Below are 16,385 nucleotides of genomic sequence, written 5' to 3'. Positions count from 1 at the left end.
TCTCATAGCATGCAGCATTACAGCCCCCGCCACTCTCCTGTTGCTGTCGCTTGGCACCTTGCCCAAGTGTGTGTTTTGTTGCTCTCATCTTCTGTGTTTCACGTGCCCCAAAGCCTGAAGGCTGAGGGTTGCAGTGCAAAAGCAGGAGGGGCAATCCGCCAGTCCAGGGGCCAAATGTAGCCCTCCAGACCTCTCTGGGAGGTTCCCCACAAGGGGAAGTGACCCTCCAGCTGAAATAGGTCCCACCCCGGTGTAAAGAGGGAGGATGACAAACAAGTCAGAGCAAAGGGGCAAAGCAAAATAGCCACCTAGAGAAGAGACCTTGATCTGAATGTTGCTGTTATAATGAGCAGAAGAGGGAGGGTGAAACTGGCGGGGGTTGCTTGTGGCATAGTGCCAAGGAATTGTGGTTTGCAAACCAAATTAGGGCTGGGGATGCTGAGAGCAGGTCTCGTGATATTTTCTGGGGGGAAATTAAGCTACTGAGACTACAGGGGCAATTTTGTCTGTCCCAACTAGGAACGCCATGCATGCCTGGGACTCAGGATATCCTGCCATCTACAGCAGGCACTCGGCCTGTGATCTTTAGCCCCCAGAGCATGATTCTTGTAGGTTTCGGCAGCAGCTGCTGAGGCCCCCCAACTGTCCTCCTAGTGAAGATTCAGCTGCTGCTTCTCTCTCCCACCCTTTGCAGAGAGAACAACCTAGAGGAGTGTGGCTTGGAACTCTACTTCATTCAGGACATGGAGATTCTGGGCAAGGTGACCACCCACGAGCTGAAGGAGGGTGGAGAGAGCATCCGGGTCACTGAGGAGAACAAGGACGAGTACATCATGTGAGTTCCTGGTCCTCACTTTCCTGAGGCTTAGAGGTGCTTCAAGAAGCAGCTTGGCCCAGAGGCTCTTTCATTTTGCATGCCATTTGGCTTCAGGAATTGCCTCTTTGCTGGGCTGCTGACCAGGCAGTGTGGTAGGCCATGAAATTAAGCTCTGCACTCTGCTGTTATGCTCGCCAGCTAGCCTTGAGTATTTGGTGCTTAGTTCCCCATCTGTAAAATGGGAACGTTGTGGACCAACTTCACTGGCTGATTCCGAGGATGAATGCAATACAGATGATAAGGCATATGGGATTCTCAATTGTGGTGTGTGTGTTCATTAATCCATGAAATGCAGGAAACAGGGTCCTCTCAAAATCACATAGTTGAGGTTTGGATCAAGCCAGGTCCAGGTCAATCAGTTGCAGGTCTTTGGGTGCCCAAGAGATGCTGAGTGGTCTATCTATCCTTGCAGGTTGCTGACGGACTGGCGGTTCACCCGGGGGGTGGAGGAGCAGACCAAGGCCTTTCTGGATGGCTTCAATGAGGTGGCACCTCTGGAGTGGCTGCGGTACTTTGATGAGAAGGAGCTGGAGGTGAGCTGGGATGCTGGAAGCGTGGGGGCCCCCTCTCCTACCCAGAGGGGACTGTCCTCCTGCCATGGGCTCTGCCTTCGTACCTTGTCAGGCTGTGCAGAGGTCACGGCAGTTGAGTGATCTACTGTCTGGCTTCCAGGGAACCAACTACATGGTCATCTACCATCTTATGTTCCTGCAGCCCCTCAATAAGGCTGCCACTTCTTGCGAATTCGAGACTTCTGACTGTTAAATGATTGTCAGTGGAACAATTATTGAGAGAAAGGAACATTTCAGAGGGACCTTGGTATTTACTCAATTAGAAGGTTTTAAAAAGTTCTGACTAATTGAATCTCCCCCCTGCCCCTCGCCCTCTGACTAACCAGGAAGTAAATCTTGTAAAACACACACACACATATTTTAGTCCAATGTGTCAAGTTATCTTCCAGTTTGCAAGATGCCCAAGATTGGCAGCTGCATTCTCAAAACAACAGAAGCCTTGCCTTGGTGGGTCTTGCCTCTGGACTTTCCAGGTGACTCGGGTGGGGCCCCCTCTCGCCTTCTCCTCTCTTCTAGCTGATGCTGTGTGGCATGCAAGAGATTGACATGAGTGACTGGCAGAAGAACACCATCTATCGGCACTACACCAAGAACAGCAAGCAGATCCAGTGGTTCTGGCAGGTGAGCCTCCCCAAGGAAGAGCTCCTGGCCAAAGGGTCCCCTGTAAGGGCAGAGGGAAAGGAAGCTTTGCCCTGGACAGACCCTTGGATGTGGCAGAGTACTGACACGTGCCTCTGATCATATGCAGAGTGCATTTGCCTCATCAGTAATTCACGGTGATGCATGACTTGTTTGCAGGACCTTTTAGTTCAGAGGATCTGACTTCCAACAAGATGTCTCTCCCCGCACTTAGCTGTCATTATTATTAACACAGTCAGTGTTGCTTTGGGCAAATCCCTTTCACTGAGAGCCTGAAATATTTTTGGGAATGTGGGAGCCTGGTCTGACATCCCCCAACCATGTTGGCTGCAGGTGGTCAAGGAGATGGACAATGAGAAGAGAATCCGGCTTCTGCAGTTCGTGACGGGGACTTGCCGGTTGCCAGTCGGAGGATTTGCTGAGCTTATTGGTATTTGTGCATTTGGCTGCCTAGGGAGGGAAGCAGGGGATGTCGCCGTCCCAGCTGCTGAGCGACTGTGGGAGAACTTCATGGGGGGGGGGGCGGGTTGTGTGGTTCTGTCTGTCAGCCTTGGAGCAGGGCTATGGGGGCACGTGGAAGTTGTTTTGAGCCTGTTTGGTTGCCTTTGCTTGTGGTGAAGGAACTCAGCTCAATCTACTTCTCAGCTCTAGTCTTAGAGGTGGGGTGGGGTTGCCAAGATGGTTTGCAAGCCAGTTCGCATTTGAAGTGCAACTGTGTGTTCTTGTCATACCCCATGGGTACTTTTTCTGGGTTTCTGATGTTGTGCTTCTTTTCTGACAGGCAGCAATGGGCCCCAGAAGTTCTGCATTGATAAGGTTGGCAAGGAGACCTGGCTTCCCCGTAGCCACACATGGTGAGTTAGTCCGCTTTGGCCTTTCCTGCCCATGCTTTGGGTGGGTGGGAGGTCACTTCCTTTCCTTTCCCCCTGCTGATTGGCTGCGCTGTCTTCCTTTTGCAGCTTCAACCGCCTGGATCTGCCTCCCTACAAGAGCTACGAGCAGCTGAAGGAGAAGCTCCTTTACGCCATTGAGGAGACAGAGGGCTTTGGGCAAGAGTGACTCCAAAGAGATCCTCCTGGGAAGCCATCCTGAATACCTGGAAATGGAGCCAAATCTCCAGGAAGGAAGGAAGGAAGGTGGAAGGAGGTGGCTTTGTGGAAGAGGGATTGCCCAGGCCTAGATCTTGTGGTTGGAGAACTAGAGGCTGCAGAAAGTGCTCCCCTTCTCTGCCCCCCTACCCCCCAAAAATATTCAGTTGAATTGCTTTCCAGCAGAGCAGTGGCTGCAAGTGGTATCCACCTCCTTCCCTGTGGATTCCTTGTACCAATTTCTGAGCTATGCACCCATTCTGCCCCATCTATGGGCCTCATGGGCTTTTGTCGTAGCTGCCTTTTAAAGCAATCCAGACCCACCCCACCCCCCACTGGTACCACCCCACCAGGACATCCTGAACATTATGTCAAGACATTCTGCACAGGAAAAAAGAGCACTTTTGAGAATTCCCACCTTGCCAAGGACACTGGAATGTGTTGCGAGCCCCTGCTCCAGATAGCCACTGGGGATCAGTAGAGATGGGTGGGATCTAGAGGCAGGATTCCCTACAACTTTCCTAAACCCACCTCCTCTTTCCTGATGCCTTTTCCTACTCCCTGTGCTGGTAGATGAGGCTTTTGTGCCCTGCAACCACGCAGGTTTTCTGCTGAGAGCAGTGGGCAGGATTTGGCCCACATCCCAGGCTCCTCTCCTCCCCAAACCCATGAAGCAGAAGACAGGGCAGGGCCCCAGGCAGTCTCCAGCTGTGTCATGGAGCAGGATCTGGGCTTTTAAAAGCAGCAGATGGGTAGCCCACTCAACCCCAAAGGCTACAGACCCAGAGCCCTCAGGAAGAGAGAGGGTGGCCTTTGCCCAGATTGCAAGGAATGCTGAACCAGGCTTCAGCCAAGCATGGAGAACCCGAGTCTCATGATTTGATCTGTTGCAAGTCTTGTTGAAAGTGGGGCATCTTCTTTTTCTGGAAACATTGGTGCCCAGTGAGCTGCAAGATTGTAGGGGGAAGCCTTTACCTTGAATGTCTACAAAACAGGTTAGCCCAAGTGCAGAACCCTGAACTTTTTTGCACTAAAAGGCAGGAAGAAGGGGCAGGGGGCGAACCAGAAGAATCCCCCGTCTTTATTTCTGGGTGGTTTTTTTGTTTGTTTTCTTTTAATCCTCTGATTGGAGTATGCGTGGCTGGCACACCCTGAGAACAGGGACCAGATGCAAGAGTGGGAGTGGCATACGTCTGCGTGTGTGTCCTATGGCTACATGGCGGAGGGTGGGGATGCCTCAAGCCTCCACAGCAAGGTGTATGTCTGCATATGAGAGCTGGACTGTGTGTGCGTGTTCATTTGTAAGTGTGTATATATATATATATATAAATGTGTATATAAATGTCTGTGGATACAAAGAATTGCAATAGCTTTTGATGGGGATCCTGGATAGTTTTGTACTGCATCATCCTGCCTCAGTGACGCCAATTTATTGTGCAATAAACAATCCGCAGCTGCTTGTGGGCTTCATGTGTCCCTCTGTGCTTTGGGATCCTGATGTGGCTTCTCCTGGGTGCTGGTGGGGTGTTCCCAAACGTGTACATGGCGAAGGTTGTTGCTGTGTTAAAGCGTCACAGGTGGGGGCACCGCAGCTCCTATCGCCCTCTGGTTTGTGTGTTTCCCCCAATCCCCCCACTGTAGGATCACCCAGTTGAGAGTTTGGCCTGACTCCTGCCTGTTTCCTTGCTTGCAGGTGGAGGTTTTTGACCCCCTGCTCCTAATGCTCTGGCTTGAAAGGGAGCAAGGGGAACATCCTGTGGACAGGCAAAGAACAGCAGCCCTGGGCAGGCCTGGAAAACCAGGGCAACCAAAAGGGGTTAAATTCTCCTTGCTTTTAAGCACATCATCCAGCCCACTGCTGTGCTGCAAATACATGCGCCTGTCATACAACTCAGCAGCTAGACGAATCTCCCCATCTAGTCCACTTCAGCATTGGAGAAGTGGCACACATTTTCGCAGCCCAAGTGGGGAGGCATAGCAGCACCTGCCACCACTGCTCAAGGGCCTGCAAAGGCTTGCATGCACTCGGAAGAGTGGAGAAAGGACGCCAAGGGGCTCAGTTGCAGGAGGGCTCATGTAGGCTGCTTTTTTCCTGTTTGGGTTTTGAAAGTGTGTGCCCAGAAGAGGCTGGGGAGAGTGGTGTTCTTATATGCATTGGGCTTTCCAGGATGGGCATCTGGCAGGCCACTGTCAGAACAGCAGGCTGGGCTAGATGGGGCCCCCTTGGGTCTGGTTGAGCTGCAGGGCTCTGCTTATGTTCTTCAAATACTCAGACGGGAAAGCCACATTTTGCAACAGTCCCAGGCCGCCGCCACCGCCTTCCCCAGCTGACTTGTCTCCTGCTCCAACCAGGGAAACCAAAGAGGCCCCCAAGCTAGCCTGGCGCCAAGGGAGCCATTGCAGGCCTGGCACACAGGCTGCTGCTTTTGGCATTTGGAAGCGAAGGTGGGGGTGGGGGGAGGTGTGACCACTTCCCCCAACTCTTTAGCGCACAACCAGAGCCAGAATGGCTCTGCTGGGCAGCATTTGGTGCCAAAGACAAGCCCCGTGTGTTTCAGAAGAAGTTTCCAGGGCCTGGAGGGAGGGAATTCGCAAAGGCTTCTACCTGAAGGACTGTCGGAGGGGAGGGGTTGGGGTCTGTAGCGGAAAGATTTCCCCTCCTCTCTGCTGGCTTTAAAAGCATGGCTTTGTCCCTGAAGGCAGAGAGCAGCCTTGTGTTGTGGGCAGAAGGAGGGAGCAGCAAAACATGTTTAGCTTGGCCAAGAGGCACAGGCTGGCTTTGTGAGCTCTGCTGCAGGGAAAGAAGATCACCCTGTTCTCTGGGGAAGCAAAGCAGCCAGAGATTCCCACTGCTGGGGGAGCCACTCTGGGAAGCCAGAAGGGCGAGCCCCATGCCCTTGGTTTGGCCTGTGAAAACCCTCACACATTCCAAACTGGAGGTGAGTGGCCCCTGCCAGCGTTAGGGTGTGATGGCTTGGAAGGTGTTGGGGCAAGCTTTGCCATCTTCCAGGCTCTCAAGCTAGTTTGCTTTCTGTTTCATCTCCCAGGAGAAAACAAAAGCAACGGAGCCAAATAGCAAAGTGACGGAGAGGAAGGCTGGGCCAAAGACAAGAGGGCAGTGGCTATTTTAGAAGCAGCGCTATTAAGGCAGCTTGCAATAGCTCTCATTTCCAAGATGACTTAAAGTGGCCTGGGTGGGGTGGTGGAGAGAACCTGTGGGTCTCTAGCTGTTGCTGGACTACAACTGCCATCATCCCTGCCTATGGTGGATGGGAGTGAAGTACCCAAAATAGCTGGAAGGTCACAGGTTCCTTGCCTCTGTTGGACTAACACTTTGGAAAGCAGGGGGAGCACAGGTCAGTAGATCAGTAGATCAGCAGTCCAACTGACCTCCACCGTGCTTGTAGCTTATAGGGCTGAAAAGCCTGTGCCCCTATGGAGCCACAGCCAGATGGAATAGATCATACAGGCCAGCAGGACTCTCATGTAAGGCAACTTCATCTTCTACTAGGGAGGGGCCATAGCTCAAGAGGTGAAGCACATTTGTGTGCATAAGTTCCTATGCCTATTTTAAGGGCTCAGTAGGCAATGGAAAAGACCTATTGCTGGAGAGCTGCTGCCGCAGCAGCCAAGAACAAACCCAATTTGGTTAAATGGACAAAGAGCCTGGTCTGGTAGAGGGCAGCATCCCATTTCCCCCCTCTTAGACTGTGTATTGTTTGGGGCATTCTAAGCAGAACCAGCAGGTCGCTCTGAGCTGAGGCAAATGGTTGCCCACCCTGTGTCATGATAATCCTATAAAGTCATTCAGATGAAAAATAACAACTCACCCAGGAAACTTCCAAACTTTTGCTTTTTTAGCACCAATCTATTTACCAGTAGTTAGTGCACGTTAATTCCTTATCCAAGCCAACAAAGATGTTGGAGAGCATCCAGCACAGGACAGCTGTGACACAAATATGGTCATTTCCCTTGCAATTAGCAGCCTCTCCTAATTCGTACATGTTACACACAGGTCTGGAGGTAGGTACCTCATCTCTTTCCCTAGCAAAACACAGAACAGAACTTCAGCTATTTCTCTACAATGTTCTTCACTCTGCCAAACGCAATTACAGTACTGAATCAACTAATGAAACCAGATCTTTTGCACATGATCTAGTCTTGCAGTAAGCAGCAGCCCACTGGCTTCTAGATAGTTCTATCCAACCATTGTCACCTTAATTCTGATTCCTTCCACCATCAGCTACTGAGTTCCTGTTGAATTTCTGCATCTGACTAGCCAGGACTCCAAGGGGGTGGGCAGAATGTCCTTTTTTCACACAAGCAGTTTTGGGCTGCTTGACTCTGTGACCTCCTCCTTTTGCAGAAAAGCCCTTCTGGATTCCATCAGCATCTTGCCAAAGCCACTTGGGAGAACTGCTGCCAATCCTTAACAGGCAGTTTCCTTTGTAATTAGAGGGGCTGCAGTGGGGGCTGAGTTTGAAGTCACCGTTGTCACAGGCTTGGCTGCTATATCAGAGCTCTGCTCTTGCTGCTCTGGGAACTGGAGGGCGGTAGTTGTAATCTCCAATTTCACTGGTGGGCCAAAGAGCCTGTAAATTAGCAATTCTTGTCCCAGGAACAAACATATTCCAGAGAGGTTTTTTCCTAAGCCAAGGGCCTACTCCTGGGTATCTGACTTGCTGTAGAAAAGCAGATAAAAAAGACTTCACAGGAAATGCAGAGGTTGTGTTTGTCTCCACACGGGTTTGGAATCCCAGTTTCAGGTCTCCCTACAGCAAACAGGCAGCCACTTGAAAAAGCAAAAGCAGAAACACAATAAAGTTCTGCAAAAAAAAGGTCTGTTTGGGCCCAGACAGATGTGTGCAAAAGCAACAAGAGAGGAAGAAACAAAATCAAGGATGCTGTGCTGGAGAAAAGTGCAAATCTTTTTCCCTCGTCTCATAAAACAAGACCTCAGGCTCTGAAACTGATTGGTAGCTGACCTTAGACATGCAAAAGGAAGTACTTCACAAAATGCAGAAATAATTCACAGAATTCACTCCAGCAAGATGTACTGATCACAACAGCTAGGTATTTACATATATTTATGCGTATTTGTGTGTGTGCACGCGCATGTACACAAAACAACAAACGTAACAAAAAATAAAACAGGAAAATGACAAAAAACAAAAGTGGTATGCCTGATTACCAGTTGCTGGAAATTACAAGTAGGGAAATTTACTGTTGTGCTGATCCTGCTTGCAGGCTTCTCGCTGGCATCTGGTTGGCCACTGCGAGAACTGAATGTGGTGTTAGATGGACCTTTGGTCTAATGCAGCACCCAGATTCTGCCCAGATTCCTTTGTTTCATCTCTCTACCCTCCTCCTAAGTAAAGATGTCTTCCTTATACTGTACCACTATGTCCGTGAAGTGGAAAGCAAATGACCTGGTCAAGGCTAAATATTTCCCCTTCATGTCACCTGTCTTGAGAGAGGCTATGGGTGCGGCAGGTCCCTAGTAAAGTAACCTCCTTTAGCCCCAAACGTTTGTCAGCTTGTTCTTGGACAAGGTGGGCATCTGTGGCAGCGGTAAGCAATTAATGGTCACCTCAGAGCAATCTCTCTAACCCTCTCCTGTTGTGCAACCGTCAAGAGCTTGCCTCTTTTGTGGGTAATGTGCAATTTTTACTCTCTGCTTATTGTTTTGATGGTTTTACTGTTGATGGCTTGTATGTCATTTAACTTTTGTTCCCTACTTCGGGGGTTGTATTGACAATGATTTCTAAAGCCAGCTGCATGAGTGTTTGCTTCCACCTGGCGGTTGAAGCTCATTATTGCATGAGCTCTGGCAAAGAAGTACCTCAGGTTGTTGTCTTTGCTGTACTTCAGAACAAATCCATGCAAGAGCTGGCCTGTGGTCTACCTCTGGTGTGTGTGTCTGGGGGTGCATGGCCATGCACGCCCCCTAACAGGCTTTCTTGGTTATGGGATTAAGCTTATGGTCTCACTAACCAGACTGGATAGTCCAGTTTAGGGTGTGCATCCGTGGGGCCTGCTTTTGAGCAAACAAGACCAAGACTCGGTCTTTGTAGCTGGCTGAAGAGGCATTATGCCATGCCAGGGTTGACAGCTCTTGCTAAAGCAAAGACTAACCAGGCTGCCTGCCCTAGTGCAATTTCTTGCTTCAGGCTGTATACAGATCGGGGACAGGGAACCTTTTTCAGTCAAAGGGCCACATAGCAGTGGTAGGCAGGGGCAGAGGCAAAAGTAGGTGGAGAAATTAATATCCATTTCCCCTTTATGTAACAGCTTTTATTTCTACACACATTCCTCTCTCATCCATCCAGGCAATTAGAAATGTTAAGATTTCTGGGACACATTCCAGCCAGCCAAAAACACTAGCAGAGCTAGTGCGTCTCATAGAATCAGAGTTGGAAGGGAGCCTAATGGTAATCTAGTCCAACCCCCTGCAGTACATGAATCTCAACTAAAGCATCTATTATAGATGGCCACCCAACAACTGCTTAAAAATCTCCAGAAAGCACCTCAAGGGCCATGCAAAGTCCTGGGGTGCATTTGGCCTCATGGTTTATGATCATCCCTGCCATAGATGGTCCAGTTAAACAGATATTGCTCAGGTCATCTCATCTTCTATCTAGCTACCCACCTACAAGCCAAAGCAGTTCCGGGTACACCCCCCCCCCCCCAAGCCTCTACTAACAAAAAAACCTACAGCCAGCACCAGAATTCAGTTTACAAGGTTTTAATATACAAATACAAAATCCTACTCTACTTCTTCTCTTTTTTCTCCTCTTTCTTGCCATCACTCTTCTCCTTATCTTTTTCTTTCTCATCCTTCCTCTCCTTTTTGCTCTCCTCCTTCTCCTGCCCCTCCTTCTTCTCTGCATCTCTATTGGCGATCTTGTTGTTTATGAGGTTGTGGAGGGCAACCACAGAGCGGATGAGTGAAGCCAAGTAGACCACCACCATCTGGTCATTGGTCTTCAGATAGAAGGCCTTGACAAACTCTTGCAAGTTGACATCAGGCAGCAGGTTGAAGACATCCTGGAGCTGGTAGATGATCTGGTGGTTGATGGGAAGTTTGCCCATGGCGACTTTCTCCAAGTAGCTCCTGATGTCTAGAAGCTTGGAGTTCAGTCCCTTCAAGCCATGGACCTGGTTTGTGATGCGCTGAGAAAGGGTGCCTACAGTGGTGTCTTTAATATCCCTGGAACAGCCAAAAAAGGGGTCAGAACAAGAGAACCCAGTTGGCAGGAAAGGAGGGATAGAATTATTTTTGTCTGCCACATTAAGGAAGTCAATGCTGGGCATTTCTACAGTTGGACTAGAAATCTGAGTCTGGACCAACCAACCCATACAAAGACATGGGGGTGTAAGCAAATATCAATTGCGTTGTGGGGAGGTCCAGGTTCTGCCTGTAGGCTTCCCCTTAGGATGAGACCAGATGCTAGACTAGATGGGCACCAGAATGGGAAATATGGTGGCACATTTGCATGGCTAAGGAATAGGCTACCACTAGATCCCAATGAAGGGTGGCTGTCAGGATAAATTAAAGATGCCTCTATTAAACTGGTGGGGTGTGTGGCCTTGCAGGGGTCAAAGGCATTCTGCATCCATTATTTTATATCTGCAAGATGGGAATGCCTGCCTCCCTGTATTATCTTGTGGAGTAACTATATAAGCAGAACACAAGCTCTGAAGTGACAGGCAAGAAAGGTATTTTTTTACCGTAGCAGGTGCTCCACCCCAACTTCCTCTGCTTCTTCTGCTCCAATTTCACTGGTCACATGTTCAAACGTCTTAGAGGTGGGTGTCCCATCCTTTGGGGTGCAAGAGCAAGCAGAGACCAGGCATGAAAGTCATCACCTTTATTCAACTTCTGGGCAGAAAGTGTGTGTGTGTGTGTCTGAACCCTGGAAAAACTTACAATTGTTCCATCAGAAGCCAAGAGCTGCTGAAGAAAAAAACAGGTCCATAACTGGCCAATGGAAGAGACACACTAACCCTAAATTACCTCCATGAGGAAGTGTGAACTGAATTAATAATAAACACTGGCAAGTTCTTTCATCCTAAGCAGAGTTTTTTTCAGGTATTCTGTAGGGTGCTGGCTGCAAAAGGAGTGACATGAACAAGGTACAGGCAGCATTCCTGTTATTGGTTCACCCTGTTTTAGTCTGGTCCTTTGGTTGACACTGAAATGTATGAGGGAAAAGCAACTTGATGTGCATAAACCCTGGATACTCACATCGTGAACTTCTTCCACAGAGATGTAGGCTTCAGTGGGCAGCCCCAGGTCCTTTGGCTTTACATCGATAATTACCAATACCTGTTTGAAAGAAACCCTTTAGTGCCTATTGATAGAAAACAAAACCTACCAGTCTCCTTCCAGTAACTTGCAGCCTACCGTTGCATAAAGGATCATCTTGCCATTTCCAACTTGTTCTTACAAGCTGCAGTAACATCAAATAGCAAGCACTGTCAGGATTTGTAGGTTGTGAGTGGCTCTTACCGAGTTTGAGCAGTATCTTTTCATTAGCTCATTGATAGCAATGTCATTCTTGTGCAGCTTGGGACCTGTGTGGTACCATCCCACAATTCTTTCCCTGGCTAGGAAAAAGACACAGAAAGCAAAGCAAGAGTCAGAGTACACGAAGCAGCTGGAAGAAGGCTCAACCTCCAAGAGACATTTCCTTCTTCTACTGTTTCACTGGAAGTGGGACTTTGCAGGAATAAAGCATGGTTCTACATGCAATAATATTGTATAGCAAAAGGGATGAGACCTTAAAATTTCTCACAAACTGGCCTATCATTCGTACTGGACATTGCTTACATCCAAAGTTTACTGGACTTGGACATCAGCTTCAAAATAAATTTTACTGGTACAGAATACTACACATTGAATGTTGGCAAAATAGACTAGATATGCCCAACCTTGAGGACTTTGCCAAACTAATGAGCAACAAAAAGCCTATTTACTGCACACACAAGCTATAATAAGACCCTTCAAGTAGCATGTAGTCTAAAATATGGTCTCTTTGCTGGGGCATTAGGTTAAAAAATGAGAGGTTTTGCAGAATCTGATGTTGAAGGGTGACCCAGTTCCTTCATTTTCTCACTAACAGAGGTGTTCACCTCCAAAATGAAAAACCTTTTAACTACTAAGCATCTGTGAGCAGTCATAGCAAAGTTATTTAAATAACATCACTTTTTGGTGTTTCCTAGTGATAAGATTTAGCTGTGACTTCCTCTTCTGGCTCACCAAGCATTGCTTACCATTTACTTTCTTGAACATCCCATACATGTTCTCCAGATAGTCATGGTCCAAAAACCATACAGAGTCGTCTTTATCATCTTCATCAAAGGGGACTGTGGGTTAAAAAAGAGAAACCAAATCATGGCATGAATTTCCAGCCTTTAAAAAAAGAATGGAAATGGTTTATTGAATATTTAAAAATAAACTGTAACAGATAAGAACATTGGCAGGATTATTGTAATAACCTGCAGTTTTATAAGAGTACATATTAAAGTAGATGAATAAATTAGTAAATTATGTTAATTTGGAATATGCAGAAAATATACAAATAAATTTAAGGAACCACAAAGAGGGGGAAGGAAGTTGAGTTTTGAAATGTTAAACTGATTGTAAAATTACTGAAATGCATAAAACTGAAAATCATTTTAAAAAATTAAAAGAAAAATGACAATTTTGCCAAGTTGCGTCCTATGTGGTGGGAATTAAGAGCAGCCATGCTGGATCAGGTCAAAGAGGGTCCAGGTCGTCAAGTACTTTGTTCTCACAGATGCCTCTGGGAAGCTGGCAAGTCACTTAGAATGGGATCCAGTCTTGACATTACAGAGGTGAGGATGATTTAAATTTCTATTCCACCCTTCACAAGTGGCTCACACGGCATTTGAAAATAGCAAGTTATCATGCACTGAGTAAGACCACTGGACTATTCAATCCCAGTACTGGTCTCCTGAGTGGCTACCCAGTGCCTTAGGCAAGGGAGTTTTTCACCAGCTGCCACTTGGTCCTTTTTAAATGGAAATGCCAGGGACTGCAAATTCTGTGAGCAAAGCATGCATTCAACGACTGACCTACAACACTTCCCCAAGGAACAGAAGATGCCATTATTATTTATTATATTCATATCCTGCCCTTCCTCCCAAAGGAGCCCAGGGAGACAAACAACATGTGGTAAACAATAAAAGCATCTTTTTAAATACAGTAATGAAGTCAATTTCTTTACCTAGGGTCTCAAAACCGGGGTCTTTCAGCCCCACCTAGAAATATAACTGGGGATTGAACCTGGTATCTTCTGCAAGCAAGGCAGAAGACTCTACCACTGATTTAGGACCTCTTCCTACTGCAGTATTGATCATAGTATGTGGTACATTCCTTGTGTGCATGTAGTTGCAGCCCACAAGATCAATGACTAGACGAGATCACAAGTTTCTAGAACTGGGCAGACTCAGATTTAAACTAAAGGCAGATGAGAGAATGATGATTCCCTGGAGCAGACTATGGAGAGCTAACGCTGGCTTCCAACAGCCTGAGAACTCGAGGGACCGCATTTAAGCTTTTAGCCAAACACAATCCAGCAGGTTCCTAACTGGACCCCTTTGGGTTATTATTTAATCAGAGAGCTGTTGAAACTCAAGACTATCAACCAAGCTTCAATTGAGATTTATGACTAAGCTTTTCTGGGTCTCTCACTTTAAGACAGAGGTGGGGAACCTGTGACCCTCTAAATGCTGCTGATGGAACTTGGAGTCCAACAACATTTGGAGAGCCACAGGTTTCCCACTGACAATTTAAGGGACAAACCCCAAATTTCCCCAAATCCATTAATGGGGGGGGGGGAAGGTTAGGGTAGGAGTGCACATTACACATCACATCTGGCTTGCTAGACAACCATAGAGATCTCAGGCGTCACTTTACCTGCAAAGCTGTTGGAGACATCCAAAATCTTCTTCTGCCACGAACCCAAGAGAACCCCAACAACTCGCTTCTGATTTCCAACTTTTCCTATCCTAAAATAGAAAGGCAAAATCAAAAGAAGGATGAGATACATTGATGTGCAGCACAAACTATTCCTGAACTGAGTTTTTAATCAACTCAGGACAATGAAAACCAGCATAACTAAGGTGGGAGGAAAAGAGTATGTAGCAACTTGCCAAGACTCCCAACAGAAGGAGTCTTGATAGTCATTAGGGAGGAGGCAGCTGAGTTTGATGGCTTGTCTTCTTCTGATGGTTAATGGAGGAGGTCAAGATACAAAAAGCCGACTTAGCCCACCAATCCACCCCTCGTCTGGCAGTGACTCTCCAAGGTCTATGTCAGAGCATGGCCTTTCACACCACCTGCTTCTGAAATCCATTTAGCAGGTGTGGTTTCTGGGGGAGATGTGTTGTTGGACTGGAACCTGCTGCTTGTAAAGCAAATGTTCTGCCACAATCCTACTCAGTCAAGTTGGCACAGCCATGCGCTGGTTGCATGTATTTCATGCATGCAGCTGTGGCTGCTACTTAGGAAGCAAGTATATTTTAAGTCATATCAGTTCACTTATATTCCGCTTTTCCACTCAAGAGTCTGGAAAAGCAGTGGCAAAAGATGAATCTCATCCTCTCTCCACCCGCCATAAACACACCGCGATAAACATAAAAATCAAGTCGGCGAAAAGTAGCATCCAGCCCCGCTCTGGCCCAAAGGCCCGTTTGTTGGGGTGCAGAGGGAGCGAGCAGCCGCTTGGACTGCAGAAGGAAAGAGGTTCCGGGTTCAACCCCCGAAAGCTTCTCCGAGGAGGATCGGGGAGCCAGGCAAATGACAGGCCTCTCCCCTGGGCTCGACGGCCTCACTCCGCGAGAAAGGCAGCCGCTTCCTTTATTGCTCCGAGGCCTCGCTAAACCCAGAAGGGGCGCCTGAGGGTCTCCCCAACCGAAATCCGGGGTAGGGCCACAGGCGGCCTGAGACCGAGCCCGAGCCCGTGACTAAGCTGTCCTTCCGCGGCCTCCGCCCCGGCGCTTCTTTACAGTAGCTCCCTTGCAGCTCGCTACCCCTGAGCATGTGCAAAGCGCCACCCCATCCCTACGGCCACCCTGCCTCCCTAAGCCCTGGCCTGCCGGCTATGACTCAGCCAGGCCGACCGGCCGCCGCCTCCCTCACCTGTTAAAGTGATCGACCACGCTCAGCAGCACCAACGGGTGGACCACCACTCGCTCCACGGCCAGCTCCGGCATAGCAGCAGCGGCTTCTTGGCCTCCACGTCCTGGCCTAGTTCCTGGCCTCCTTCTCTCGGTAAGCAAAGCGCCTCTCAGTGACTCAGGGCACCGGGTGTGAAGCAAGCGATGCTGAGGGAGGGGCTGGGCAGCCGCGCCATCTTGGGAAGGGCAGCTGCAGTGACGTCATGCGACTTCCTTTCAGCCTGTGGGCGGGGGGAAAGCGACGCCATCTTGGGAGGGTCTCAAGGGTACCTCACCGGCAGGTCGGCTTCCTGTGTGAAGTTCCATCTTGGCGGCGTGGGGCGGGCGCTTCCAACCGCCGTGGGGCGGTAGCGTCGCCATATTTAGAAGGGCAAAAGGAGGGATGCCATTATGCGAGGGTCAGTTGCCTCCAGAACATTCTTGAGGGAAGCCGCTGATGAATGATTTAAGGGCCCTTTTGTGCTTTTCGTTCACAACCTAAGTCTGGAGGCGGCTTTAGCATCCACCCAGAGATACTTTTTCTCCGTGTTTTGGGAAATTTTGGGAAATTTGAAGAGAGAAAAAACCCGAGATTTTGGTTTCAGGGAAGACTGTATAGCTGCTAATACGTGCAAGACACATTACACGCTCCAAATGGAGGGCTTCCTCGGTTATTTGAAATTCCGCACACAAACACACGTTTTCAACAACTGAAGGAAATGTTTGCAACATTAAAGATTTCTGTCTGTGCAGTGCTGCATTCACTCTGGAGTCATATGTTGGGGGAGCCACGTTTATTTCCAGAGAGAGAAAACTAGGCAGCACACAACAATTTAAAACAAGAGTTTAAATAGCAACCAGCAACAACTTTTTAAAATATCTACTATAGTAATCCACTCTTAACTCCAAAGTATTAAGGGAAGGGCTGTGGCTCAGTGGCAGAGCATCTGCTTTGCAGGCAGATGGTGTCCTACCTAAGGCTCAATCCACAGCAGCACCTGCAGGTACGTACTACAAGGAGAG

General features: G+C 48.5%; 2 protein-coding genes across 3 annotated transcripts in view; one reads left to right on the top strand and one right to left on the bottom strand.

Annotated features, from left to right (window-relative positions):
• The window catches only part of WWP2 (WW domain containing E3 ubiquitin protein ligase 2), a 38,102-nt gene extending 33,467 nt beyond the window's left edge, over positions 1-4,635 (top strand). Inside the window, exons 18-23 of one of the 2 annotated variants that reach the window (XM_033158866.1) lie at positions 695-835; positions 1,290-1,410; positions 1,966-2,070; positions 2,422-2,518; positions 2,870-2,942; positions 3,048-4,635. In XM_033158866.1, the coding sequence (XP_033014757.1) occupies positions 695-835; positions 1,290-1,410; positions 1,966-2,070; positions 2,422-2,518; positions 2,870-2,942; positions 3,048-3,147 (637 nt within the window). In that variant the 3' untranslated portion in view covers positions 3,148-4,635. The remainder of the gene's footprint in view (positions 1-694; positions 836-1,289; positions 1,411-1,965; positions 2,071-2,421; positions 2,519-2,869; positions 2,943-3,047) is intronic. The other variant, XM_033158867.1, reaches the window with a different exon arrangement.
• A 5,311-nt stretch (positions 4,636-9,946) lies between these two features.
• On the bottom strand, positions 9,947-15,580 carry PSMD7 (proteasome 26S subunit, non-ATPase 7). Its single transcript, XM_033158913.1, has 7 exons — positions 15,346-15,580; positions 14,122-14,213; positions 12,453-12,545; positions 11,689-11,786; positions 11,425-11,505; positions 10,908-10,999; positions 9,947-10,386 (listed from the first exon to the last, which is right to left on the bottom strand). The coding sequence occupies exons 1-7, from the start codon at positions 15,417-15,419 to the stop codon at positions 9,948-9,950; spliced, it is 969 nt and encodes a 322-aa protein (XP_033014804.1). The 5' UTR covers positions 15,420-15,580; the 3' UTR covers position 9,947.
• Positions 15,581-16,385: the final 805 nt, after the last annotated feature.

Source organism: Lacerta agilis, chromosome 8, assembly GCF_009819535.1.
Source record: "Lacerta agilis isolate rLacAgi1 chromosome 8, rLacAgi1.pri, whole genome shotgun sequence".
Classification (NCBI taxonomy): Eukaryota; Metazoa; Chordata; class Lepidosauria; order Squamata; family Lacertidae; genus Lacerta; species Lacerta agilis.
The sequence above is the reverse complement of the archived record's forward strand: the minus strand, read 5'-3'. Positions and strand labels throughout refer to the sequence as shown.